This window comes from Leptonotus elevatus, chromosome 3 (assembly GCF_054856555.1).
Source record: "Leptonotus elevatus isolate MCC_2025b chromosome 3, RoL_Lele_1.0, whole genome shotgun sequence".
NCBI classification, from domain to species: domain Eukaryota; kingdom Metazoa; phylum Chordata; class Actinopteri; order Syngnathiformes; family Syngnathidae; genus Leptonotus; species Leptonotus elevatus.
The window spans coordinates 15813440-15840033 of NC_141241.1; the positions used below are offsets into that span (position 1 = coordinate 15813440).

General features: G+C 39.6%; 2 protein-coding genes across 3 annotated transcripts in view; both read right to left on the minus strand.

Moving 5' to 3' along the window:
* prtga (protogenin homolog a (Gallus gallus)) overlaps positions 1 to 16581 on the minus strand; it is a 34340-nt gene extending 17759 nt beyond the window's left edge. Inside the window, exons 1-7 of the mRNA XM_086071532.1 lie at positions 16451 to 16581; positions 14974 to 15276; positions 4200 to 4344; positions 3954 to 4087; positions 3077 to 3373; positions 2335 to 2494; positions 1675 to 1922 (exon numbers count right to left, since the gene is read on the minus strand). Of these exons, the coding sequence (XP_085927658.1) occupies positions 1675 to 1922; positions 2335 to 2494; positions 3077 to 3373; positions 3954 to 4087; positions 4200 to 4344; positions 14974 to 15276; positions 16451 to 16517 (1354 nt within the window). The 5' untranslated portion in view covers positions 16518 to 16581. The remainder of the gene's footprint in view (positions 1 to 1674; positions 1923 to 2334; positions 2495 to 3076; positions 3374 to 3953; positions 4088 to 4199; positions 4345 to 14973; positions 15277 to 16450) is intronic.
* Positions 16582 to 20186: 3605 nt separating this feature from the next.
* nedd4a (NEDD4 E3 ubiquitin protein ligase a) overlaps positions 20187 to 26594 on the minus strand; it is a 28732-nt gene continuing 22324 nt past the window's right edge. For both annotated transcript variants that reach the window (XM_086071696.1, XM_086071697.1), the window contains 9 exons: positions 26016 to 26086; positions 25851 to 25946; positions 25687 to 25760; positions 25549 to 25609; positions 25399 to 25458; positions 25206 to 25313; positions 24781 to 24877; positions 24580 to 24652; positions 20187 to 22706 (listed from right to left, as the gene is read on the minus strand). In XM_086071696.1, coding sequence (XP_085927822.1) covers positions 22607 to 22706; positions 24580 to 24652; positions 24781 to 24877; positions 25206 to 25313; positions 25399 to 25458; positions 25549 to 25609; positions 25687 to 25760; positions 25851 to 25946; positions 26016 to 26086 — 740 coding nt within the window. In that variant the 3' untranslated portion in view covers positions 20187 to 22606. The remainder of the gene's footprint in view (positions 22707 to 24579; positions 24653 to 24780; positions 24878 to 25205; positions 25314 to 25398; positions 25459 to 25548; positions 25610 to 25686; positions 25761 to 25850; positions 25947 to 26015; positions 26087 to 26594) is intronic.

Consider the following 26594-nt stretch of genomic DNA (forward strand, 5'->3'; position numbering starts at 1 on the left):
CTTCCCTTTCCAATTAACACCCTGTGACTGGCTTCCCGGGATATGCACGGTACTTTTGGACACTCCACCACACAGGCTAATTAGTTTCTTCTTTACAGAGACTCTATTTAGCGCGAGCACTTGTAGCCTCAGGTGCAGGGACGACTGTGGGCTGCATTCTCACAGCCTGTGGAGATGTCACTGCATCTAACTCACAATTAGTATGCCAGATGCCCTCAGTGTAACAATAACCACTTCTTCTTTTTTGACTTATTCATCTCCTACAAGATCCAGCAGGTGTTCCTTTATCCCTATGCATTCGTACATTATACCTCACCAATTAAAGTCAGTGGAATTATAATTAAGTGCAGTTCTTGAATGAGTAAGTTGATTTTCTTTCTATAGGTGCAACATTGTTGCACTGTGACTCTTGTTGTCAATAGCAAAAGTTCCCAGGAAGCCTGAAAGATCATTTCTGCTGCCACACAGCGATGCTTGTGAGTTGTTAAATAGTTTTCTCTGCTTCCTGAATCTTATCATCCAAAGAAGGGCCCCAGGTTCTTGAAAGTTCAATGCACTCTTGCTCTAAAAGGGGTCTAATCCTGTTTGTCAAGATAAGGAGGTTCTTTCTTTTTTGGTTTTTCTTTGCCTGACCTTTGTCTGCAACGCGTAACAACTGCACATGGTCAACTATGTCATATGATTTCAAAGATATACAGTAAGAGGCAGAATTTAAAGCAACACTAAGAAACTTTAAGTTTATGTTGATTATAATGTTATGCCTGAAGGAAGACCACATTTCCCATGAAGATAAGCGCATTGTTTTTTGTTTTTTTAAGATCACGTTAGCGAGTGAAATCCGGGCCAATGTTGATCCTTGACTTATCATTTTATCCAGGTGGCTTGCCTTTTTCTTTCTTCTTTTTTGTCTCCTCGGACAAAACTTTTCAGTTGTTTTGCAGCTTTTGCCATGAAAGCAGTAATCGTGTGTCGACATTCAAATTGACTTCCGTCTTTGTAACGAATGGGGAAAGGGGGAAGTGACGTATGCCATAAAGCAGTCAGTGCGTTTGTAGTTATTTTGTGTGGTAATGTTCCTACTATCCTCCTCGAAGTGCCAGTAAAAATTATACAGACCCCCTCAGGCCATGGCAAATGTACCATTTAACTAGTTTTAAGTCGATGTTTCATCAGAAGAGTTTTGAAAATATTTTATTAAGGTCGAAAAGTTCCTTAGTGCTACTTTAAAGGAGAAGTCAACGCCCCCAAAATTCTTGACAATTCGTTCTATGCAGCCCCACTAGTCTAAATACGGTATTTTGGTTAATATTGCATTAGTGGAATATGAGTTTAGCAGCAAAATCCAGCAGTTTTTATCAATATCAGAAGGCGGCCATTTTGCTGTCGAGTGCAAATGACATCACAGTTGCTCAAGTCTCAGGTAACAACCAATCACAGCTCAGCTTTGGAAAACAGGTGAGCTGTGATTGGTCATTGCCCGAGCCCTGAGTCACTGTGATGTCATCTTCAGTCGACAATCTTCTGTATTAAGAAGGTAAAAATGTGACGTAATGATGCTGATGCTGAACCTCCCCATTCATATTTGAGTGAAACAGGTATTTTGCATATCTTGAGATCTTTATAAAATCCTAATTAAATATATGGTTTTGTGTTCTCATGCATTTCTTCACTCACCCTCGGCCTTCATGTAGTGCACAGAGTAAGCAATAACTTTATCAGAGTTATAGAGCGGCCTGTCCCAAGCCAGCAAGATGGCGGAGCTCGACACGGTGTCCGCTCGGATATTTCTCGGCGCGCTGGGGCGGTCCTCTGACATGACCACAATGAGCCTCGCCATGGCGAGCACCGAGCCCTGCTCGTTCTCAGCCTGGCACTGATAGATGGCATCGTCCTCAGGAATGATCTGGTTAATGATCAGTTTGCTGTAGGACACACACGCACACAACTTTATCAATATGTGGATCCTTTCCCATTTCTTAATTACCTTTTACAAGCACTGACAGTTAATGAGCAAGAGCAAATTATGGTGAAACCAACTTGAGCCCACTGTTTTTGAGGTAAATTATTCAGTTTCCTTCCTGATATAAGGATATACGTTAATTATTAATGTGGGCTGTTTTTAGCTGCCCAACAGTGGTTTAAAAAAAGAAAGAAGAAGAGATAGTTGTAGGGTGGCAAAAAAGACATTGACTAGAATATGGGTTTGTACCATTGGAGAGAGCTCATCTTTTGCCACCCGAAGGTCTGTGGTGAAAAGGTCTGTTATTTTATCTTCTATCCCACTTATATAACTAAATAAACCACGTTAATATTACTAGCTCTAAACAACGATACCTGTTGTACATCTTAATTCGACCATTGGAATGAACTCTCTCTCCGTTCTTGAGCCAGTTGATCTGAGGCGTTGGAAACCCCTCAGCTTGGCACACGAAGCGAGCCGTGCCGGCACGTGGACGCGTTAGGCTCTCCGGCCACTCCACCAAAGAAGGTGGTGCTGTGAAGGAAGCACATCACATTACACACATGAAATGACAACATTTCGCCATAGTTCCAACCAGTCTTCAACCGTCTAAGCACCTATTGTGGTGTTACGCTATTTTTAATTTCCTGTTAGCTTAGCAGTTAGCATCTTCCCCTGTTCTCTCTTCTTGCTCAATGTCACATGATCAGCTACTCCTCGTCCTTTAGTAATAATGAGACTTGTCAATGTTGTAGTTTCTATGCTGCCATGGAGATTAAAATTAGTGAGTTAGAGGAGCTGCACTGCACCGTGTTTAGCCGTGCGAGCTAGCTAGCAGCAGCTCGTAGCTGGTGGGAGGTAAGTTAGTTTAGCGCCTTGGACTCCTCACCATAGTTCCCAAGGTCCGACACGCTTGAATCCATTTTCACACTTAAGACAGATACAATGACAATGATGTCATCAATAAGCATTATCACAATTGGTCGGTAGAGTACAATCTTTTATACAGTCTACTGCATATGCTATGAACCCCTACAATGATATATTGATAAAAACACAGTGTACACTCCTTGGTGTATGTAAATACACGGCAATACTAAATGTGTGTATCTTTACCAAGTACAGTAATGTTGGCTGATGCCACAGTGAAGTTTCGTGTCCCGGGGGTGGTGGCTCTGCACACGTAGACTCCTCTGTGCTGGGGCTTGATGTCCGTAATGATGAGGTTGCCATTTCCTAGCACTTTGGTGTGGTAGACGTCAATAGATTTGCTGTCTGCTCGACTCCAGGAGATGATAGGTCGGGGGTTGCCTGTGGCCATGCACTCCAAAGTGGCGCTCTGATGCGCTGACACGGAGATGTTCTGCGGCCCAGCTATGATGCGTGGCCTCTGGGGAAGCCGGGGGCTGGGAGCTGCAAAATGTGGGTGAAGCATTAGTGTGGGTTTCATGTGGAATTATATGACAATGAATGGTGAACTGTGCATTTGGGTCTTCAGTACTAGGGGCTTAATCCACAATGTAATACCGCCACTATCACGTTACAATCGCACCTGGGCACTTCCGCTAATTGTCAATTCCCGTCGATGACCATGCCCACCTTTCGTCGAGTGCTTCCGCATTTTTGGCAAATGCTTTATGACGCGAAGCCTCGCAAAAATACACGGAATGAGAGGGACCGTCTGTACTCACCCCGATTGACGGATAATTTGAATAATTTTGTCATTAAATCATTGATTTTTTTCCTCCTACAGTTTTGCATATTTTAATATTTCAATAAAGTTTTATTTCAGTCATATTATTTGTGTTATAGCAGTATGTCATACTATCTGAATAAATGTCCTGGAATAAAAATAAATGAAAAACAAAATAAATAAATAAACAAACAAACAAACAAACAAACAAATAAATAAATAAATACAATTGATCCCAATTCTTCTTCTATTGGAAAAGTGCACATGACCATATATGTAATACAGAGCGTAAGGACTCACCAGAGATAACGGTGAGCGTGGCTTCCGCGCTACGTCGGCGGTTCGCAATGTTGGTGGCGACGCAGCGGTAATTACCGCCGTCTGTGCGTTGCACCCCGTGGATCTGAAGAGCGCCATTGGGCAGGACATTGATTCTGGAAGACACAAATGTAAGGGTTATAATATACTTTAAAATAACCCTGCCGTCCAACAAGCTTGAGAAAAATAAATAGCACGCAGGCGGAGTGAAAACATCAGAGTGCATACCTTTCAGTGGCGAGGGGTAATGTAACCCGATTGAATTCCCAAGTGATGATGGGAGGAGGGTGTGCGCTGATTTTGCAGGAAAATCTGGCAACTGAGGCTTCAGTTGCCACAATGGAAGTTGGCTGGATTGTAAACGATGAAATACCTAGAGGAGAGCAAACAAACTATTACTTTTGATGTCGTATTTGAAAAGTTGCATGAGTGGTTAATGTGCTATGATATCATGTTCCACTCCAATACTGTTGTGACAATAATGCCCATTAGACATTAGTTAAAACTTTCTTTACTGAAACTCCTTCAGTTAGACTTCGTGGATCACTAACCCAATGCAAGTAGATGGTAATTTGACGGTAAATTGTCCACACGTAATTAGCACGAGTAGCTAGAAAAGTATAGAATAAGCCTTCATTAAGTATCGCAATTAGTAATTCCTGGGTTGACGTTAGCCTTGCAAAATTCTTTGAATTTTTTAATTTGGAAACTTTCCATGGGAATAATTAACAGGAATCTATCCGCCTTCATCCTAGCCAGCCATCCAAGAGCCTTAGAATGAATAGTGGGTGTGACTAATTGTGTCTTGTTGTCCGTACACATGAAATCATACTTGATGTTCTTGTGTCACTGATATCACTCTTTATTTGGGGGCATACACTTTTGAGTGAGTGACGTGGGTGTCAACAAATGGGAATGTAGACTTGGCTGGCTGTTCATGGATGACCCCGTTAGCAAGTCTGCGTGATGAGTGACTCGGCGTGGGTTGTGGCCATCGGCAGCTCGTGTATGAATGTGCTTACTACCCGTTTGTTTTTTTAACGTTTCTTCAATAAACTGATTGAAAGTGCACCAGCGGCTGTGTTTATCCTTGTCCAGTTGCGGAGGCATTACAAAACGTTCTAACTTTGCTCTGGTAGGCTATATTCAATTACTGTACTTTGCGTTGGCGATCATAGACGTGCTGCTGCGACACAAATTGCACTTTTTCTTAAATGTGAAATAATCCCAAACTTAATTTTACACAGTGGTGTGTGTGATTGCTGTAACATTAATCTACGTGAAAAAATTATCCTGCCAAGCTCCGAGGCAGATATTTTGGTTCAAAATTTTTTTTTGCATTTGAAGTATTCAAGTTATTCAATTAATCACCACAGCCCGAAGTAAATTACATTTGTAGCTTTGTGCTCAGTCGGCAGTTTTTGCTAGAAGAGAGGCAAGCTCTTGTTAGGATCCGGGCCTTTTTGTATGTGTGGGGCAACCAGTGTCATGTTTAATCAGATTAGTGCTGAGCTGTCGCGCCTCTGTTGTAAGAAGCATCGTGGCCGCTGGATGTCAAAATACAAATGGGCAAAAGCATCCCAGCCCCCCTCGTCTTCACACACTGCCGCCCACCCCCCATGTTAATGCTGGCCTGATATGGCTGGAGGGCATGAGAGATGAGCAGAACTCATCCTCTGACTCCCTTCACAGGAAAGTAATGCTGGATTGACAAACAGCAGGGTTATTATTGATTATTGATCATCTTCTAAGTCAAGGTGAATAATCGATAATTGTGGGGCCGTACTCAAAGCTGAGAATAGTCCGCTGACCTTAAGACTTTGGGTGATGATGTTTTACCAAAGGGCATCTACTGTATTGTGAGCATTAATTCATCAAGATGAACACATCACAATTGATACAGTAACATAATCACATTATTTACAGCGTTGTTTTCACCTATCATTTGTATTTCTTTTTTTTAACCATTTTAAGCATAATAGATACTTGAGCCCATTCCCCAAAAGCAAAAACAAGCTGACCATCTGCCCTACCCAGCAAGCTGACCTCTGACTTCTGACCTCCACAAATCCCGCCTAGCACCCAGCTTAGGCAGAACTATGCATGGCCAGGCCACCCCTCTGCTGCTCTCTAAAGCTTTGTCGACTGTTTAGCTGATGGTGTTTTGTCATATGACTTTGCGGACTTTCAAAGCATTGCACAGTGTTTTGCACTCTCACAGCCCACTTGATAGCTTCCCCCCCCCCCAAAATCCATCCATTTTCTAACACTTATCCTGTTCTGGAGCCTAATCTTGCTAACTTTGGGCATGAGCGGCGTACACCCTGGATTTGTCATCAGCCAATCAGGGCAGCATTTCCTAAAAATGGAAATGAATACAGTGGAAACCATGGCAACAAACTTGGCTTGTATTTTAATAAAAACAAAACAAAACAAACAAACTGTCCTGCATAAGCTTCAAAGGTCGGTGTTACTTTTTGTACTGTTCCTTGCAACAGATGCCAACAACTCAGCAAACGGGAGGTCAGTGGACAGGTCAAGCCCAAACAAAGGTTCCCTTACAAATACCAGGAATTAGTTCAGCCTCTCTGCTCTGGTTACTGTGATCAGTCTCTGCACTCAAACGACATAGTGGTTTTTTTGTGTTTTTTTTACGGTACAAAAGACATGTCGTTACCATAAGTTATGGAATTGCTCTTAAATGATATTTAAAAAGTAGTTAAATTCATTTTTCCATTTTAGCACAGTTTGAGTTATTTCAATTGTGCGTTCTCCTCTATGACATCTATTTCAAAATTCTGCCTTTAAAAGTACAGCTGTGCTTGTCTTGTGAGTTTAATTCATTTCGTTACCAAGCTCAGAACTCAATTGACCTGTACTGTATGTCAAACAAAATGTTCCCATTGAAATGAATTAAAATGCCATGAATCCGTTCCAGGCTCCACCCAAAACAGCATTATTTTTGTTTAAAGAAAGAAAAATAGCTCTGTATTGTGTAAAATCATAATTCATGAAGCATAATTATAGTGGACCGCCGCTACTAATGGCCCCGACTGCAAATTGAAAAAAAAATTGTCTTCTGTATTAATAATTTTTAATATAATTATAATTCAGTTTTTTAAGCAAAAAAATATATTTTGAATTTTATCCGATACTCAATAGAATTTTCACTAGGATATTCAAATACCATAAAATTTGATGGCTGCAGCCCTAAAACTATAATCAGTAAGACAAAAGATCTCAGCTACAACTGTTATTGTACAGCAGCTGCATTTGAAAAAAAAACCTGTGACAAAAGTCACTCTCCTGTTTATGTTTACATTTGCACTTTAGAGCTTTATCATAAATTCTCTTGCAGTCTGCTCAATAAAAGGAAAACATTTTGGAAACAGGAAAAATTATATTAGGCATTTTTTATTGCAAATTTTGCAAAAATTTTGTCTCGTTCTCGTGCACTCAATCTCGTGAGACATCTCGTCTTGTGGGATTTGTGTCTCGTCTCATGCCTATTCATTATAAATGCAGTGGAAAAAAATCATTATACTGTATATTTTTTAATTACCCGAAATTCTTTAAGAAGGCATACATCGCCAAGAAGCATTTTCCATGAAAAACAAAAAAAGTTACAAAATGTTGAAAAAAAATATTGAAGACAAAAAAAATCTGCAAATAGGTGAATTTACTGGACAGCGCCTTACGAGTGTTCAAAAAATGCAAGGGCCTCACCTTAACTGCTTCATTGAAACCCCCCCCCCCCCCAACATATACACAGACACACACACATCACTGGTGCGACGCTACTTGTAAGTTTGGACACTTGTAATCATTTCTGCGACTTAACCACATGGATGCTCAACTCAACCTGCCCCCGAGGGTCCAATCATTTAAGGGAGACATTAAAATGGATCACCTCATTCATCAGGCTGCATACTAAAAGAATGTCATCGAAAAAATAAATCCCTCCCTGAAAGCGGCACTAAAAACCTTCGAAAAGCGCCCACGTTACACCTGACATCATTCATTGCAGTTCTATTGAGTTGGGTCAGTAATTAATTGAATGGAAAAAGGCCTTGACAACACGCAGTGGCTCCACAGAAAGAAAGCCTGCCTGATAAGCGAGAGGAGAAGAATGCAAAGCTGAAAAAAGGCCAACAAATCAATCAGTGGCGGGTTGGCGGATGTGCGGCGGCTCTACGCAGCCATCAGGACAGTCAAGTGACCACTGGCCTGACTGCACAAAGAACTATTCCCATGGGCGTCATGACCCCTGAAAGCGCCGTGCTGAGGGGGAGCACCCATCCCCCCTGCTCCTGCCGCTTATCTCGTCTCCAAAGTTTTTCAGTCATTCAACGCTAGCCTTCTACTCACCGCACACAGTGACTGCATTGTCTTTAATCTGTAAAATAAAGGTCAATGTGTAAATAGGTACGGATTGTTTAACAGCGCCTTTCGTTTGCTTTGAGATATCTTCGGAATAACACTAACATCTTTATTCTTGGGGTTGTCGTCAGCTGCCTTGCATCATACACACAGCCTATTATGCAGTTAAATACGTTCACCAAAATCTTACAAAGTTGATTCAGAGCACAAAATGTACACAAAATTACACAAAAATAAACATACTATGTCAAAAAAGAAAGAAAGAAATAAAGTCATGTTATAGATGTACAGTAACTGAGGAACTTTCAGTATTATTGGACGGAAGATTAGGGAACTGGGTTCTCTTTCGCGGCCCTCCATCCATTGAACAATTTAGGGAGACCTTTGACCTCTGAGCCTGCCATTGAGGGGAACCATGGTAACCTTTCGTGTCCAGCAGAGGAGGAAAAACAAGACTGTGCGCTTTCCGTTGTCTCATTTACGGCCACTTCATTTGTCCACGCCACAGCCTGCACGCTGCAAAGTTTGCTTTGGCCCTATTAGAGTTCCTCAGAGTGTCACACCAACAAGTCCTTAGCAACTATAAATAACGACATTTGGGGTTTAATGTACGTATTAAAACAAGCCCTATAATAAAAATTACATTTTTGAGAACACAATGAGGTTATCGCACGGGTATTCTGGGATGCCACTAGTGAAGGGAATATTACTGGCTATAGCTTATATAGGACGAGTGACCATAGCGCTTGAAATATACTAGCACGTTGACAATAACAAGTGTGGAATTTCTACATTTTCTAACAATTTAGGACAAAGTTATTGGTCAGATGCTAATTGAGAGGATAGCCCACTAACCGTACCTAAAATGGGATTCCATTGGAATCCAGTACTTGGTACCCTGAAATATAGTACTGTGTAAAAGTACAGCATTGCTGTTGTAATTTGCTTTTTCATAGCAGTCATTTTGACATATAACATGCAGTATTCCCCCACTATATCGCAGTTGAAACTTTTTTTTAGATTTGCATGCCTGTAGTGCAGTTCCACTTTGTGCCACAATATGCCAGGCAGCACTGACGTCTCGTGGAAGAAATGTAGCGTGATTAGGAGCAAGATTCAGAGAAAGTCCCCAACTAAAGTCCAGGGAGCAGAGAGAATATTTGCATGTGAGCATTGTTGTATGCTCTGTTTATATGTTGCTGCTTTTTATAATTTTATAATTTCTTTATACCTTAACTATGCAAATTTTTGTTAGCCTGTCTATTGAGTTTTGCACTATATTTTAGCATAAAGCTAACTGACATGTGTTAAACAAAATTATCACAAGTCGAAATTCAACACAATTTAAATGTTGGTTGTTTAAATTATCTTTTGTGTTGTGTGGCAGTTTTACAGTGAGGGATTGCCCCCCCCCCCCCCCCCCAACTGCTTTAAGCAAGCACGTGTTGCCTCCTATTTGGAGATGTACCCGCGAAACAGTCTCCTTTCTGTTTTCTAAAAGTGATATTATATGTCTCCCCTTTCTTAACAGAGAGCGATAAATGAGAGCTCACTGGAAAAGGACAGTTCTGCCTTTTGCACCTAACCCAGCATGCTGTAAGTGCTTTCACACAGCCAACACATCATCCTGAAATCACATAATTAGATCAGAATATCAATGCCAGTGTCTTGTGAGGCAATTGTGCATGTAATAATTGCTTTAAGTACATCGGGGAGGAAGATGTGAGCACTAGGTGTTAAACTCCAACCCCCACCTCCTGACATCGCGGAATACACACGGGGTAGTGTCCCTGGTGTCCCGTCCATGTTAAAGGTGTGATAGCATCTCTGAAGACAGAAAATTGATTACAGGAGCGAGACATGGAAAAGCGCTGCAGTTGTTAGCAATGACATTAATTAGGGTTCGAGTCTATTTAGATTTAAATATTGAAGTCTGTATCCCACTGAGTGGTGAAGTTTTGTGAGTGTTTGCGGAGGTAAGTGAATGTTGTTCTAGGTCGCAAATGGGCCCCAAAGGCGTTCGCCAACAGTTTTAAATGGTCTCAATTACGCAAACACTTTTTTTTTTGTCACCGACTTGTTCAACATGCATTACATAATAGATCAAGTTTCAGGAAATAAAGCTGAGTGAAGTCTCGCCTCAGACAAATGTCAAGCATTGATTTTCTACCACGCTGACAAGACAAATATCACATTTCCATCAAGCGGCTGCTGTGTTCAGAGCTGTGATTACCCAGAATTGATGCACACTGAATAAATAAAGAAACAAATGAACACTTTTTTAACTTGCCAAAATCTGCCGAAAAAGCTGTTCCAGAGTTTTTGTGATGGGAACTAAATTTTTGCGTGATATCGCCTACTAAAAATCTGGTCAAAAAAAGCTTCACATTTTAAGTAAAACGGTGCAACGTCATTTATTGTTCGCCGTTCTCCTCGAGCCTTTCATTTCATCTTCAACTCGGACAACCAGCTTCTCGGCTTGACTGGCAAGTTTGAGTAAGTCCACCCATCCATTTTCTCAACCATGTATTCCTCACAAGGCAGTAAGTAAGTAAATAAATAAATAAATAAATATCCACCAATTGCTCGCAAGGCCAAAATTCTCAGATGTTAACGAATCAAAAATAATGATAATGTTTCAAATGCAGACACTTGCCCTAAAAATTTGGCTTAACTATCGCAAATGGAAGATCATTGGTGAGAAGAGCAGTGTGCCCAGTACGATAAAAACATTTCTGTTAATTTGTTTTTGAAGATTTTAGAGGCATTTTGAAGTGTTCATTCCAAGTGTATCTGTTTGTGTGTTTTTAGGAAATTCCACCAAGATGGCAGCCACTTGTCACCTTGCTCGTCTTATCAGTAATCTAAATTCTTAAATGACCCTAAATTGGGTAACTTGTGGCAAGAAAGACCATTCAGACTGTTTAGAGCAACGTTAAGACTGTTTAGAGAATGTTTAGGAAACGCTGCGACCTTGAACGAACTCTGACATGTAACCCAACATTCACTGGTGTCGCAAACGTTCATCCCTCAGTGGGATACGGGTTTTAAGAAGTGCTATCACAGTATTAAGGTCATAATTGCGTAAGAGTAGTGCTTCAAATTATGATCGTTCAACCAGAGTATCAATATAATGTTTCATGTATTTACAGTACAGCCTCCCGATAGCGACTGGGTGTCCGCAACAAAGCCAGTAAGTTGTACTTTTGAGAGGCGTTTAATGTCATAGCAAGTAAACCTGAGCTGGCAAACGACAAGAACGCCAAAACAGCAAGCCAAACGATGGACTCAAATCCCCCATTTAACCTGAAGTCTATTGACAAAAGTCACATGACGTGGGTCATGTGTCACATTCCGCTTCATCAGGGGCCAAATCCCTTCTCACCTTTGTGCTCGAGTAACCGTCATATTGTTCAACTGGCGTCCCCGCAGCACAAAACAACATGTAAACTTAGAATCAATGTCTAATCCTTCACTTAACGGATCTAATTAGGCTTGCAGGGATTGAACAGCTCCTGTGGTTCCGCCCGCCAATGCCAAGTCAGATAGGATGCTTTTCTTTTGGGAACACGTTGGGAATAACGGAGGAAAACAGTGAGGGTGAACGAGCTGTTCAGCTTGTCACACGTGGCCAGGCGAGCAGGCAGGAGAACAATTGTGCAAAGCCTGCAGCCACAACTGACCTGCAATAAAGTTTGGTCATTTAGGCTGGTGGTGCAGGGACACAGCAATTCACATTCGTGTGTGCGTGCGTGTGTGCGGCACTTTACTCTTGCAACAACCCCCCTGTTACCGCCATGTCCTTCAACTGAGCATTTCTCAGGTATGTGCAAATTTGATGAGCTTCCAGATTGAACCTCAAGCAAGCCTAAGTGTTATTTTAAAGTCAACTAGTAACGCTTACAAGCCGCTCTTACATTTATTATTAACTTAATATGCTTTCTTTTATTTTTTTATGGGGCTTCAGTGCCAGCGAGGAACAGTATGTTTTAGATCATATTACATTAACTCATTTGCTCCCCAAAACGTATAAGCACGTTCTATTTTAAATATTACCATGGTCCCAAAAATGTATTTAGACATTGTTGTTGTTTTTTTGTAGCGCTTTGATGCAGCCTCTGAACTGAAGAGAACGCTTGAAGAATTGGTAGTTATTACCAAAACGGCCAGCAGGTGGCAGCAGAGTATAATAGATCAACCAGGGCCATGTTGCAAAAAGCTCTTTTCCCCACTGTTTTAAACAGATTTGTGAGTAATGACAAAACTTAGCTATATTCTAATGCCCATTGCTGCAAAATGGAAACGGATAGAAATGTACTTTTTTTTCCTGATGAAAGAAGAGACTCTAATCTTTTGGTAGGTGTTGGTCGGTCCATGTTTTTATAGCAACAGAACACAATATTCTGTGGGCCTTTCAAAATCAGTCAAAAGCCAGTGAAACAGCCAGGAGTGAAGGGGGTTGCTTCAGTGAAAATAGAGGGGAGTGAATGAGTTCACAGGATGAAATGTTTTGCACATTGCTAAAAAGATAAATAGCAGCTCTAAACTCTAGGAAGGTCCTGTGATTGCCTGGCGACCAGTCCTGTACCTGCCTCGAGCACAAAAGTCAGCTGGGGTAGGCTCCAGGTCACCCATGATCCAAATAAGGACAAATAGAACTCTACGAACACATTTTCACAAAGACTAGGTTGCAATGTCGACGATTGTGTCTTAGTCTCACTACTTTTTTTCCCACTACTAGTGCCTAGTGGAAGGTGGTAGGTAGCAGGACTAAAACTACTACGGTAGTCTAAATAGTAAAGATTTGTATCACTATTTAGGGTGTACTGAAAGGCAAAAGTGGAAAAATAGTACTAGTAAGACAAAGTCATTCTACTAGTGTGTTTTTATTTTTTATTTTTTACCACAACTAGTGCCTAGTGGAAGCCGGTAGTGGGGGACAAAATGTCACTGAAGAAAGTCATTCTATTAGCAGGTTAGCCACATTAGTTAGCACTAGTAACACACTAGTTAACTAGCCATTCACTCAGTAAAACGACAACTTTGGCATATTAGTTGGACAAGTACATGATACCAGTGAGGCAAAACTGTGTACTAATTGATAACTCTGTGCTACTAGTACTACAAGTGACATTATAAAATTCTACTATTTAAGATATAGAGCTCTACAAGTAGAACTTTGAGCACACAGGATTGCCTCGCTGGTAACATGTACAGTAGTTGTCTTACTCGTATGGCTGCCACAAATGGCTGTTTTGCGAGTCAACTAGTCAATGATAGTAGTTACGATTAGTGGACAAATCATATGTAAAATCGCAGCATATCGCACTAGCAAGCAGCTGCTCTTGTATAACCATCATTATCTTACAGACAAATAAGATCCGCATGTGCGTCAAGGGCAACAAAAGCAGTGGGAGACGAGGCAGTTTTGCGAGGAAAAAAACAAATGACAAAAATGATGACGTTGACTATTAAATTAGCCATCAACAGATTTGGTTGTGGATTTAGTCATGACTCGTCGACTAATCTTGGCTGCCCTATACTTACTAGAATACTAGAATGGTATCCACTTAAGGTCCATGTACTAGTGCACTATTTGTCTTCACTATTATAAGACGATTCAGCGCACTAGTAGAACAACTGTGTCGTACTAGTTAAGTTGTATCCAGTATTGCATCCAGTATTGCATCCACAATTAAATCTTACTAGTAGGCCCAATTAGCAGGCATGTGCCACACACTTGTAGCCTTCTAGACCCTACTAGTAGCACCAAAATGCTCACTGGTAGCTTTACCTTATTAGTAAGTTACTAGTAGTAACATACTGTAGACCTATGCCAAAGTTGTCCTACTAATTTGCATACAGTAGTGGAAAAACGTCACGAGCAACTCATTGTTGTTCCACTCCTGTGGTGCACTCTAGTCAAGCTACTAGTGCGATGAAATGCCTTACTAGAGAGGACAAAGAGCATACTAGAACAAGGACCTAAAAATGGGTGTCAAGAATATTGAATAAATACATGTAATCACCACAAAATATTTGACTTAATTTCACTGAACAAGAAATCTAAGATGACGATCTTGACAAAAATGTCAAATGTGGCTGCAAAATATCTGATAGAAGGAGGAAAAGAGAGACGTCCCACAACTCTGCCTGGACATTCTCCCTCCTCCCCCCCTTGAAGTAGAAGCGCAGCATTGAGGGAGAACGCATTCCAAAAGAACAATTCCTCCCAACGATCAGGGTGCAATAACATGAAAGCCTAGGCCAGTGAATAGGGGTCATCTGCTCCTTAGCTTTGGGAGGTGGTATCCTGGACAGCGCTGCTCCTTCATTAACACACCAATGGACACGTCCCCCTTTCAAACAGTATCTTTCTTTCCCCCTCCATAGCTACCAATGAATGCCACAGTGTGCTGCAATACATAACTTGATAAAGCTCTTGTGCAAATCAATTAGGGCCGAATACTGAATTAAATTCAATCATCGACATTGAAATGAATAAGAATGCAATTTTCCAATCTCAAAGTGTGCAATATTGAGAGTAATAAAAAGTGTATGGAAAGTAAATTGCTTGACCACCACACAAAGCGTGGAAAAACGATTCCAATGTCATACTCACTTGCGATTGTCAGCCGGGCCCTCTGGCTGAGGATGGCTCCGTACTTGTTCTGGGCAAGGCACTGATAGAAGCCTTCATCTGATTTGTCTCCTCGTCTGCTCTCCACTTCGGAGATGTAAAGGGAGCTGTTGGAGAGCAGGTACACCCGCTCGTTCTCCACCACTTTCACTCCGTTTCTCAGCCATCGGACCTCGATGGGCGTCTCTCCGTGCGCCTGACAGTCCAGAATGACGGCTTCTTTGCGCATGACTGTCACATCGTGGGGCTCCTTGATGAAAAATAACTCGCTGAAGCAAAAAATACCTGAAAAAGAGTAAGGAAGTAGTCAGAAAAAAATCCCAGGTCTTTAAACCGTAAACACCTGCTAGAGTATATCACGCTTTAATCGATTTTGCACAACTTCAGTGTAGTACCATGTTGTGCCACAACATGGTGGGCAGCTCTAAGCTCTTCCGGAAGAAAAGCAGCATAATTAAGAGTAAGAAGAGTGAGAGAAGGTCCATTACTAAGATGCAGATTTTGTTGATGTTTAAATTAGGGCCAGCAGAAAACTTCAACTCGGACAAGTGAACAACTAGCTTGAAGCAAGCACACTTTGCCTCTTATTTAGAGAACTGTGTTAGCAAGAGCCTTCTCTTCATTCCCTCAATGTGATGTTATAAGATAGTCTTCCATTTCACAACAAGACAGTAATAACAAGCACTAAAAAGACTTTGTTAAGTGTGCTTTAATAACTTTAAATTTACTTAATGCATGTGTGAGGGGAAAAAATTATATATAGATATATATATATATAAAACAGTTTTTATAATGGTTACTCTGGATTGCAGATTTTCACGTATCACGAGTCTGGAACATATCGCCTACAATTAACGTGTGTAAATTATTATTATTATTATTATTTTTACTAAATAACCAATATTCAAAGCTATATTAAAAAAAAACATCAAAAATTGCATCTGATGTATCTTAACGAGAAAAATGTAAACACATGAGACCACTCATCAATGTCTTGCATAATAACTGGGTATTGAATAATGACTAATCTAAAACAGCTCTTCTAAACACTGTACAACACTCATTTTAATATGACAACACACTTAACCCTAAATACTATATTGCCTGTTTAATTTTCATCATTGAGCTAGTAGTGTTACCTCGTTACGTACAAGTCTGCAAACGTTATTTTTTAAAGACAACACTGTTTTCCCTCCAGTCTGACACTGTCAATTCGTGTTGGTTTTACTAGAAATTCGGTTGAAAGCATACACTTATGCTACTAATAACTCGACTTCCCTAAAAGATTCAAATGTCAGGTTAAATTTTCAACACATATAGTCGATGCTGAGGTTGCCAGTGGTCCCTTGAACTACCAACACTCCTGTGTGTTGTTACTGCTCACGTGCTGACTGACTTCGAAATAGGTTTAAAAAAAAAAAAGAGTCCTTCATTGAATGAAGAAGAGCCCCAAACGTACCTGAAATTGGAAGAAAAGCGGCAAAGAACAGCAAACGCTGATATATTTTCCTTTTGACAAGCGCCATTTACGTGAATCGTCCTTGCATTCTAGCTAGTGTGTCATTGCGACTTCCTCCGAATGAACCGCGGTGCAACTGAGTGACTGAGGTGCCGGGTGAGTGGAGCGTGGTCGAGATAGAAGCCCACTAGTGGCCCACCCTCCTCCGGACTCATCACGTTCATCAATCACCGCTACCCCATTAGCTGAAAGTTTCCAGGGAATGGCGGCATCTAGCGGTAGTTTGCGGCATTGTACTTTCCCACAGTTATATGGAAAGTCCTTTGGGCATTATTTTTAATTGTGCTCTTTCTCCTGCTAGTAGGCACACTTTTGTCTACTGGTGTAACTTTAAGAGACTGATTTGACATCCTGGATGTTCATCTAAAAGTCTATAACCACAATACTGTAATATGTAATTTAAGTTGTTCATTTTAATAATAAACTAAGTTATTCTCTTCTTCTTTTTTTTGCTATATATGAATAATGATATTCTAATTCATTAATCAATTATTTAATACAATAAATACCGATTATTATTATTTTTTATTTGGGGAAAGGGGCCCTTTAGGAGGTCCATAGATAAGTACAAACAAATTTAAATAAATAAATTGGAATGAACAAATTTTATGGAACGAAATAGCTAAATCAATGCTACAAATATTACTGGACTCTTGATAAATATAAATGTGCATGCATTCACGTTGTGACCTGTGATTGTTGACATGTTTTGAAATAGAGACTTCAAGAGCTGACTGTTACTTTTTTTTTTCCCATTCACTTTCCTTTATCAATGCAAGCAAGGCTGAATTGATAAGAGCAAACCCCTCAACATCAGCGGCGAACTGCACACCAAATGTTCTCTGATGATGACTGGGGGGGGAAAACATCATGGAAATGAGCTTGTCCTTTCAAAGCGTGCCTCTTCAATTTCAAGGAAGCATTGATAGGAGCGGGACAGCTGCCTAGTCAATGTCGATATTGATCCCATGTCCGTCACTTATTGTGGCGACGGATCGAACCCCCTAACTCCACCCCTCTTTTGTGGACCTTTTACAAAGTATTCAGCTCCCCAGCTGTGAAATGTTCTCAGCCACCACACACACAAAAACTGCATATCTCTCTATTGTGGTTAAAACAAAAACCTCAACAATCTCAACACAAAAGCAAAAAACAGTGGCACGTTTGTCTAAAATATTGATAATATCACTGTTTCTGCATAAAGTTGATAAATTAAGCATACATTTTAGCTTATTTGACAACTGCACTTTGTGTGAGATGCAAATACTGTTTAACATAATACTATTTTGTTGGTCAGTCATACAGTATAGCAGTGGCAATAACAGCATGTAAGCTCCGCATTACACAAACACGTAAGTGGTTTAGGCCTCACAGCAGGCCGCTGACCTCTTGCTTACATAATGTGGGAAAGCGAATCATTCGTGATCAGCCAGTCTCTCCCTTGGGTTCATATTAATCACCTGAGGTGTTTTATCCAAAACATATAGCATGAAAAAAATAGCTTCCATCTTTTTAACTTACAGAGTTCTTTGTAGTGAAAGAAAACAAGTTGAAGTTGAAGATGTTGAAGAGCTACTAGCTAGCTAACTTTAATGCTATCAAAACAACATACAGTGTGGCACCTTAAATATAAGCCGGCATTACGTTATTTGTTTTGACTTGACAGCAAAAATGTGTGATATGCGCAATCCAGTGTGTGGCAGCAGTTGGTCAGATAAACAATTCTTCACAAACAAGGCTTTAAGATGTTTATTGTCACTCCCAGTTGAAGTTTACTATCATACTAAACATAAAAGAAAGAAAATTACATATTGTGTACATTATTTCAAACAACCACACAATTTAGCCATCAACTAGCTTAATGCTAATACTTAATAGAAAGACTTCATTGGAAACGCCACATTAACAAATTGTGTTGCCTTTCAGCAACTGATATTTCAACACAAATGAGTAAAACATGTATACAGATAATATAACAATACTCAAATATGTATGTCTTTATTGTCCTGCCATTATTTTATATACCAACTGTTAATCACCCCAAAATATGACACAGCTTGTAGGCCGATGCGGCTCCTCTCCGAAGGCCAGATCAATGAAGTAAAAGTTATCGAGTTATGAATGCCGGCGAGGTTGCGGGGAGCCCGGGGAGGGGACAAGGGTGGCCAGTATGCCGCCTGACAGCAGGGCCGTCCCCCGCCCATCCCCACTGACCTCGGCGGTGTCCGAAAGGCCGGCCTGAATCTTGTGTGACCTGTCCCCTGACCCCCGCGAAGGGGGAGGAAGGTTGTTTTAGTGCCACATCAAGGGTGGTGGGGGTGCTGTAGAAATGATGGCTCAAGCACACAAAAGGTTCCCACCATTAAGATGCGGAACAGTCCTCGCTGCGGAGCATGTGCTGGTTAATAGTAAACATGTGAGGACTAGTACGCTCCTCACTAGTAAAGTAAGACCATTTAAAGCACTGGTAGAATGCGTCTTTGGCTATAGTTTTTAATTACTGCATGACATTTCTTCAGTGAATCTTTACTATAGGACAACTACATGTGTAGTGAGGAAACTGTGCACTACTAGTTGACATCTTCGTACTAGTACAACTTGTGATGAGTTAAATGTAGTACTAGAGTTTGTACTGGAGATTTATTTCACTTTTTGACTGTCTGATGTGTAACGTTTTTCCCACTAGCAAGACAGCTTTATGTAGTGCTAGAAGTATTGTCTAGGAGACTACTAGTGTGTCATCTGTTTACTAGTCAGGCCTAGTTACTATAGTGCAGCACTGCAGTTTTTATTAGACAAGTTTATTTGCGTGCTAGTCAGCCCAAAGTGGCATCAGTAGTTTTACTATTGTGCCCTACTAGAATGTACTAGTAGTACATGTTCAAATTGGATATCAAGTTAATCGACTAAATGCTCAAATGGCTTTATCGAAATTATTATTATTATTATTATTATTTTTAAATATACCAGTAATACAATTTATAGCACTAGTAGGACGACTGTGTCTCACTAGCATTTTTTTCCACTGCTGTGTGAGATTTCTGCAGTCTAGTAGAACAACTTTGGCATACAAGTGGTAGGAAACCTTACATGTTACTAGTGACATGTTAACAGGCCTCTGGCAAGAACATGAGGACTTTGACAGTTTGGTCAAGCACAAAGAAGAGTTTGCAGGAGTTTGTTTTTGAAGAAGTACTGTATATTTTCATTATAAAATATTTTTTGAATATCCTTTTACTAGTGGGCATTTTAGTGCTACTTAATAGGGACCAGGAGACTACTAGCGCATGACACCTGCCTATTAGTTGGGCCTTGTAATGCTACTAGAGCAGCACAGTAGTTTACAAGTAAAGTTGAATTAAAGACAGCCATAAATGGCACCAGCAGTGTGATAAACATTACCATTGCATGACTGTCTTGCTGGTAACATGGATTCCATTCCGCTAGGCACTAGTAGAAAAAAAATACTAAGACAAAGTCATTCTTCTAGCGCACCCTAGTCCTTCTACTAGTGCATTGATTTGTCTACTAAGAACAAAGAGAGTACTAGTAGTTAGATATCATAAAGGATAATGGGAAAAAATGCCCAAATGGTTTTCTTTAAAACCCACTACAAATAATGTAAAGTTAATTCATTCATTCTAAAATAAAAAACATACACAAATACTAGGCAGAATAGTTTTCACATTTCTTTATTAGTCAAATATCTCTATTTGCTTGCTGTGCTATCAGCAATTTTTAATTTGTGAAAACGACATTTCATTCCACGCTTTAAAGTATTTTAATATACATTATGTAGCCAGAATGATTGCTATAATGCACTTACAGGTGACATTTAAAAGAAAACGTTATTCCACGTGTTATCTCAGACAAAATGAACATTTAACAGTACTTGCTTTTCAGGATTAGAACATAAATGGATATCATGACAAATAGAGGCGATATATCATTTTCAATATGAGAGAGAAAGACGAGAATGTGCTTAATTTCAGCAATGTTCACATGTAAACATTTCATCAGGTGCACTTGAAGCAGTGGATCATTTTAAGAAGTGTGCAGGTGGCAGTTCAGAAGTAAGACTCGTTGATACGAACAAAGTGCATAACTTTATAAAAGCGTCATATAGCTTTGTCGTCCGTGACGAGAACAATAAAACATTGTTGAAAACTTACTACCTATACCACGGTATGACAAGGCCATCGTGAATAAACAGTATGATATGTAAAGTACACCGTTCGCCAATGCACATAAATATCATGAGTTGAGCGCTGCAATGGCAGACAGTCCCGATAAATGGTTCAGTCACGTGTCGCAACTTGTTTTTGCAAGCTACCGCCCAGAAAAAAACAAAACACCTTACACACTTACAGTAGATGTAATTGTATAAGATGACAATGAGTATAAAGCATAAAAAAGGCTGAGTTATGTAGCTGTGCACTAATGACTGTTTTTTTTCTCTCTCCCAGCTTTGAGTGACAGCCAGCCATGATAAAAGCTTCATCATTTTGTAGGAGGCAACAGTTTGTGTAATAACAGAGGCATATGTTACATAGTATTGTAAACATACTCAAACCTCTTTGCATCTGCATCGGATGTGGACAAGAATTAGTCGAGCATTGAACTGGTCCTGGCATTGGTACATTTCCAACCCCATATAGTATACATATACTTGTCTTACTTGCACATAACCCGCACATTTTCTGTATTTAAGGCGCATACACTTCTAATATACTGGAATGAATAATGTACTGTAAAAGCATGTATACAACTTGATAGAAAATCTCAATTGTGTTAGTTATTAGCCACTTTTTAAAATGTAGATCATTTTCTGTTTTAAGGCAAAAAGACTTCAATGTCGGAGTAGATTTGAATTTAAAAACACAGTGGTGCCTTGAGATACGAGTGACAAGACTGACATGAGCAGCACATTGGCAGCGTAGTAGTGAACAATTCTTTAAAAAAAGAGGCTTCAAGCTGTTTATTGCCATTCCCAGTTGACGTGTACTGCCAAACTAAACATGTGCAAGTCAGCTAGCTTACTGCTAACACATATTGGGGAAACGCCACCAACGGGCTAACGAATAGCATCTATGGGGTAGTATTAGTACGATGCGAGCAATGGCTATTTGAACACAAATGGTAGGAAGTAAATAGATAATTTAACAATACCCACCGGTCTATATTCTTTATCCTCTGTGAAGAAAAACTAGTATTAGTAAGGCTTACTGAGGATTGAACTGTCTGCATGTACTGAATTATTACTGACCCCAGGTGGCCAAAGCACGCACGTCAGAAGGAGCAGCACAATGTGCACTGAATTGAAGTGAAAAATGCGACAAAACCGGATTAATTACTATTACATACGCATTCAAAGACGATTCGAGATATGAACATTATGAGTTAAAAGTGTGGTCACTGAACAAATTAAACTTGTATCTCAAGGCATCACTGTGGATGACTTTACTGTCATGTATGTTAATTTATTTTTAATTATTATATTATTATTAGTAGACGTGGGCAGTGATTCTACACCTGGACCCACAATGCATGTACTATTTACACAAATAACTCTACTTTGTACATGACCCTACTTTTACTAAAGTGAAGTAGAAGGACAACTTTCAAAACAACAGTGACATGAAAACAAAGGTATGAAACGTATTGTCTTATTAGTCTCATACAGGGTTGGAATAATGAAAATGCTTGCGCAGGGTCCCACGCTTCCCACGCTGCTCTGCCCCCAACTGGCCATTATTTTGTATTTTTTTTTTTTTTAATTTAAATCTACAATAGATTTTATTTTGAACATTTCAACAGCTCACAACAAGTTTCAAAATAATTTGAATGATTGGACAGGTGGGGACAAGTCCAGAGATACCCTGACAAGCCTTAATATGGCTCTGGTCTCACGGTTAGTGTTTGTCATTTCACATGATATGAAAGACTCTGATTTGTAAACTTCAGAACACTAGCAGAGATATGACACCTGTCGCTCCAGACGTCATTCCTTGAGTTATCGGTCCTTCGTGCGTCTCGGCTGTGATTTGGAACGTCACAACATCCGGCGCCACATGGCTTGTCCTTTGTGTCACTGAATTAATCGATTTCAAAGCCTTGTGCATTCTCGATGGCGATGTGAAGTTTCTCCCTCAGTTCCTCGAAGGACTCATAGAGAGGAAGGTCTAGACGGTTAAAGCTTAATGGAAAAAAAAAAGAAAGAAAGATGATCCAAAGTTCAGAATTAACAATTCTTCTAAAAAAAAATGCTTGCTTTAAGCTGATTATTGCAACAAACAAAGAGAATTACAGGTTATGTATTTAACAACCCATAAAACATCTGATGAAGAACTGCTAGCTTAATGCTCACACACAATGCAAAACGCCATACGCAGGCTAATAAAACTAGCATAGATGTTGTGGTGTTACCCATTCAGCAACAGATATTTGAGCACAAAGAGTGCAGCAACACATGCAGACAGACAAGAATACTCACAGGCTATGTTCTTTATCTTCTTGGAAAAACAACTATTATTATTGCGGCGTACTGTGCAGCTGTGACCGTCTTTGCGGTCTAACGTTTAACGTGTTATTTTTCAAAACAGGTAACACGTTTTCGTACTCTTGTTTTATGAGGGAGTGGAATGGATGAATGGCATTTCCATTCTTTTCAAATCTGTTGTATTTAACTAATAAGTACAAGTTACATTTGCAGTTCATCATTTATTTAATTGTTTTTGTTTTCAAGTACAATAGATGATTTCATAGATTTAAACTGTATTTAGGTAACTTTTAGGGAGTGTTTCATTAGATTTAGGAGAATTTAGTTAACATTAGTTAGAATTTAGTTTAGTTTTAAAAATAATTTGAGTACATCCAGGTGTGTTTAGGTCACATTTACTAGGACACTTTCCGAATACTGTACGCCTGCTACGCAACTCTAATTTAAATATATACACTATATACTGTACAACTAGTATAATTTCATGTGTAGCACTAGTAGCACACAGCCTTACTAGTAAAACGTAGTTGCCGTAATAGTATTACAAAGAAAGACTACACAAGTATATGGACCTTAGATTTGTTTCCGTTGATCAGATTCAAGGGATGTGACAAACAGTGCTCACATGGCAAGTTACAAAATGATTCCACTAGAGGACGCCAACATACCGATAATATGTCAAAGATCATGCAACAGAGTCAAACAAGCAAATAGGTACAAGTAGGAGCTCCCTACTGCTGAGATAAGCAAGTCTTGAATACACGGATAACAAGTAACGCCAACCCACACAGTAAATGGGGTTTCTCGTTCCTTAAATAAACATCCTGTTTATTCCGTTTCAAAGCGTGCAATAATCGACCCGCTTGAAGGAATGCCCAACACATTCAAAAAATCAGTTTAACCATTGTGTGGTTGGAAAAAAATATTTAATGACTAAAAATCGATAATCCTTTTTTTTCAATAGTTAGTTAGAGCATGAAAGAAAACATGGGACAAAAGAACTGCTAAATGACTTGGACTAACCAGAAGCGGAGCTTTGGGCAAGCACAATTGTGCTTATCAGTAATATGATTTAAAAAATAAATAAATAAACAATCGCAATTTAATTATTTTCCAAAATCCCTCAGCAATAGAAGACAAAAAAGAAAAAGAAAAAGAAAAAAATACTTTAAAAAAAGAGTGGTGCAAGGAGGATAAGACATCAGATAAAGAAAACCAGACCTTCAGCAATAAATACTGAGAATCTTTGGAATGTGCTAGCATAAAGTCTTAAAAACATCACCACATTGTCTTGTAAAGTTTCCACAATGTTGTGATGTCTCCCTGCAGCAAAAAGAGCACAATACAACCTAACGCTTGTTGGCACACATTCATTGTAATTCTAAAAGGTCAAAATTTGAAAAGATATTGTTGATTAGTATAGTCAATGATTTGGAATCTTATATGAATATTATACAGTGTTTAATATATTACTCATGATATACTGCATAGTCTGCTCCTGAAAATTCCATTGCTTGATAAAATTAATAAAATTCCCATGACTCGTTGACAATCTAGGAAGAATGCTCACCATGTGTGTGCTCGGGGCAGTTTGTCTCGTGTTCCCCACAGCTCAATGGTGAACCGCTGCGGCCCATTAGATCCTGGAAAATTCATTAAATAGAAGACAAACATAAGGGTAATTACAAGTGTAGCCAACGGCAAGAGCAATTCTGAGAAAGACAACAAAACATGTGGGCCCAAACTGCAGTATGTTACCAATGAACCTCACCATAGAGTTCCCCAAAACCGTTCATTGGGACTCTGGAAGTCCCCGTCACAAACTGCAAGAGACGAATTCGTTTTTCAGCATCCATCAGCAGTACTGCCTACAAAAAGACGGAAGATTTAGAATTAATTATTAGAATAAAGAGTTAATTGGAAGAATAAAGAACCTCTGAAGAAAAAAAAACATCAGACAACATTCAACATAAAGTCCATTTGAGGTCAGGTTAATAATAGTGGTGCCTTCAAATACAAATTGAATTTGTCATTAATCCGTTCCAGCCACACACAAAAAAAATTGTAATGTGTGTTTTTTTCCTTCTGCTGTGAGGGGTTTACATTTGTATACAACAGTCCGCTCTTCTTAAAAGGACGCAGACAATAAAACAGTGGTTCATTGTCTAGTGGCTCCAGGCATGGAACGTCACTTACTTTCCAGAACCAGTGGATGACTGCGTGGTCGGCGCTGTAGCCACTCTTGTACTTGGTGTTCTGTCTCCAGTCGTTCACATCCACATCTCCCAGACCGCACATGAGCAACTGTAGGGCGAGAAAACAAAATATCAAATTCATTAGTCGTATTCACGAAAATAATTAAAGAATCACAGATGGATAGAAAACTCACCTCGAGCTCGTTTTCATCAAAGATCTTGATCAGATCTTGAGGAATCAACTCAAAGAATCCCTGGAAATAAAAGCATGCAAAAGATTGCAACTCAAACCTGAAAAGCTTAAACAGTTGGGGAGTTTTTCAGCCAATGAAAAATGTCATTACATCCTTAAAGGCTGTCATCTGCTTCTGGATTCGGTTTACAAATCGCCACTGCATCACAAGACTGTTGATGGGAAAATGTGTACAATTTAACAGTAACAGTTTGAAATTGCTGATTGGATTTTTTTTCCCATTCCTTACTGGATGTATTCCTTCTTGTTTTCATTAGTGACGACAATCTCTGCGCCGTTGGGCTTCAGCTCATGCTGATGAGTCTGGTAAGGGCAAGTGGGACATGAGTGAGATAAGAAACATCGATACAATATAAGAAATTAATTAGGCAAACATATCAACACAGAACCGACCTGTCCAAAAAGTTCCTCATCAATGGTGAACATCAAATCCAGGTCAGTAGGATCATTCTCCAAAATCCACTTCAGTGAATTAAAATATTCACTATCCTGATTAGACAGCAACACAGTGATGAGTCAGTTTATTCACCATAACAGATTGCAAACTCTGCCACTTACCACAGACTCCATGTCCTGCAGGGTGATGGGTTTCTGCAGCATCATCTTGTAGAAAGGCCGAATGAAGAAACCTTGATGTACAATGATAACATAAAAGTCAGGATTTTTTATTTTCATCTTCAGTCATAAATCCATAAACCTTATTATGAAACAAAACTACTCACGCAAAGTTGAGGATATTAGGAAACTTCTGGGGGAAGCTCAGGATGAAGCTAAGATACGCTGACTGTAACCTTAACAAGTGAACTTAATTTGACTTTGAGGTTTCATTACTTTTTGCATAATTTGCTGACCTGAACAGTAAAATTACCCACATTTGTTTTATGAAAAGGGACGTCTACTTTATGCCTTTCAGTGATTCTTCCAGTGTCTTATGTATTTCTGTTGTAACCCGTTGACTTTCCTTCAATTGACTTCAATTTCTAGGCAGTCTTGTGAACCCCATGAACAACACAAGAACGATTTAAATACCAATTCTGACAAAATGTTGCCATTTAGCTCCTTGTTGTGCAGAAAGTACTAAAACATGTACTGTGCATTCAAAATTTTAGTTTCATCCTGAATTTTAACCTGAAAACT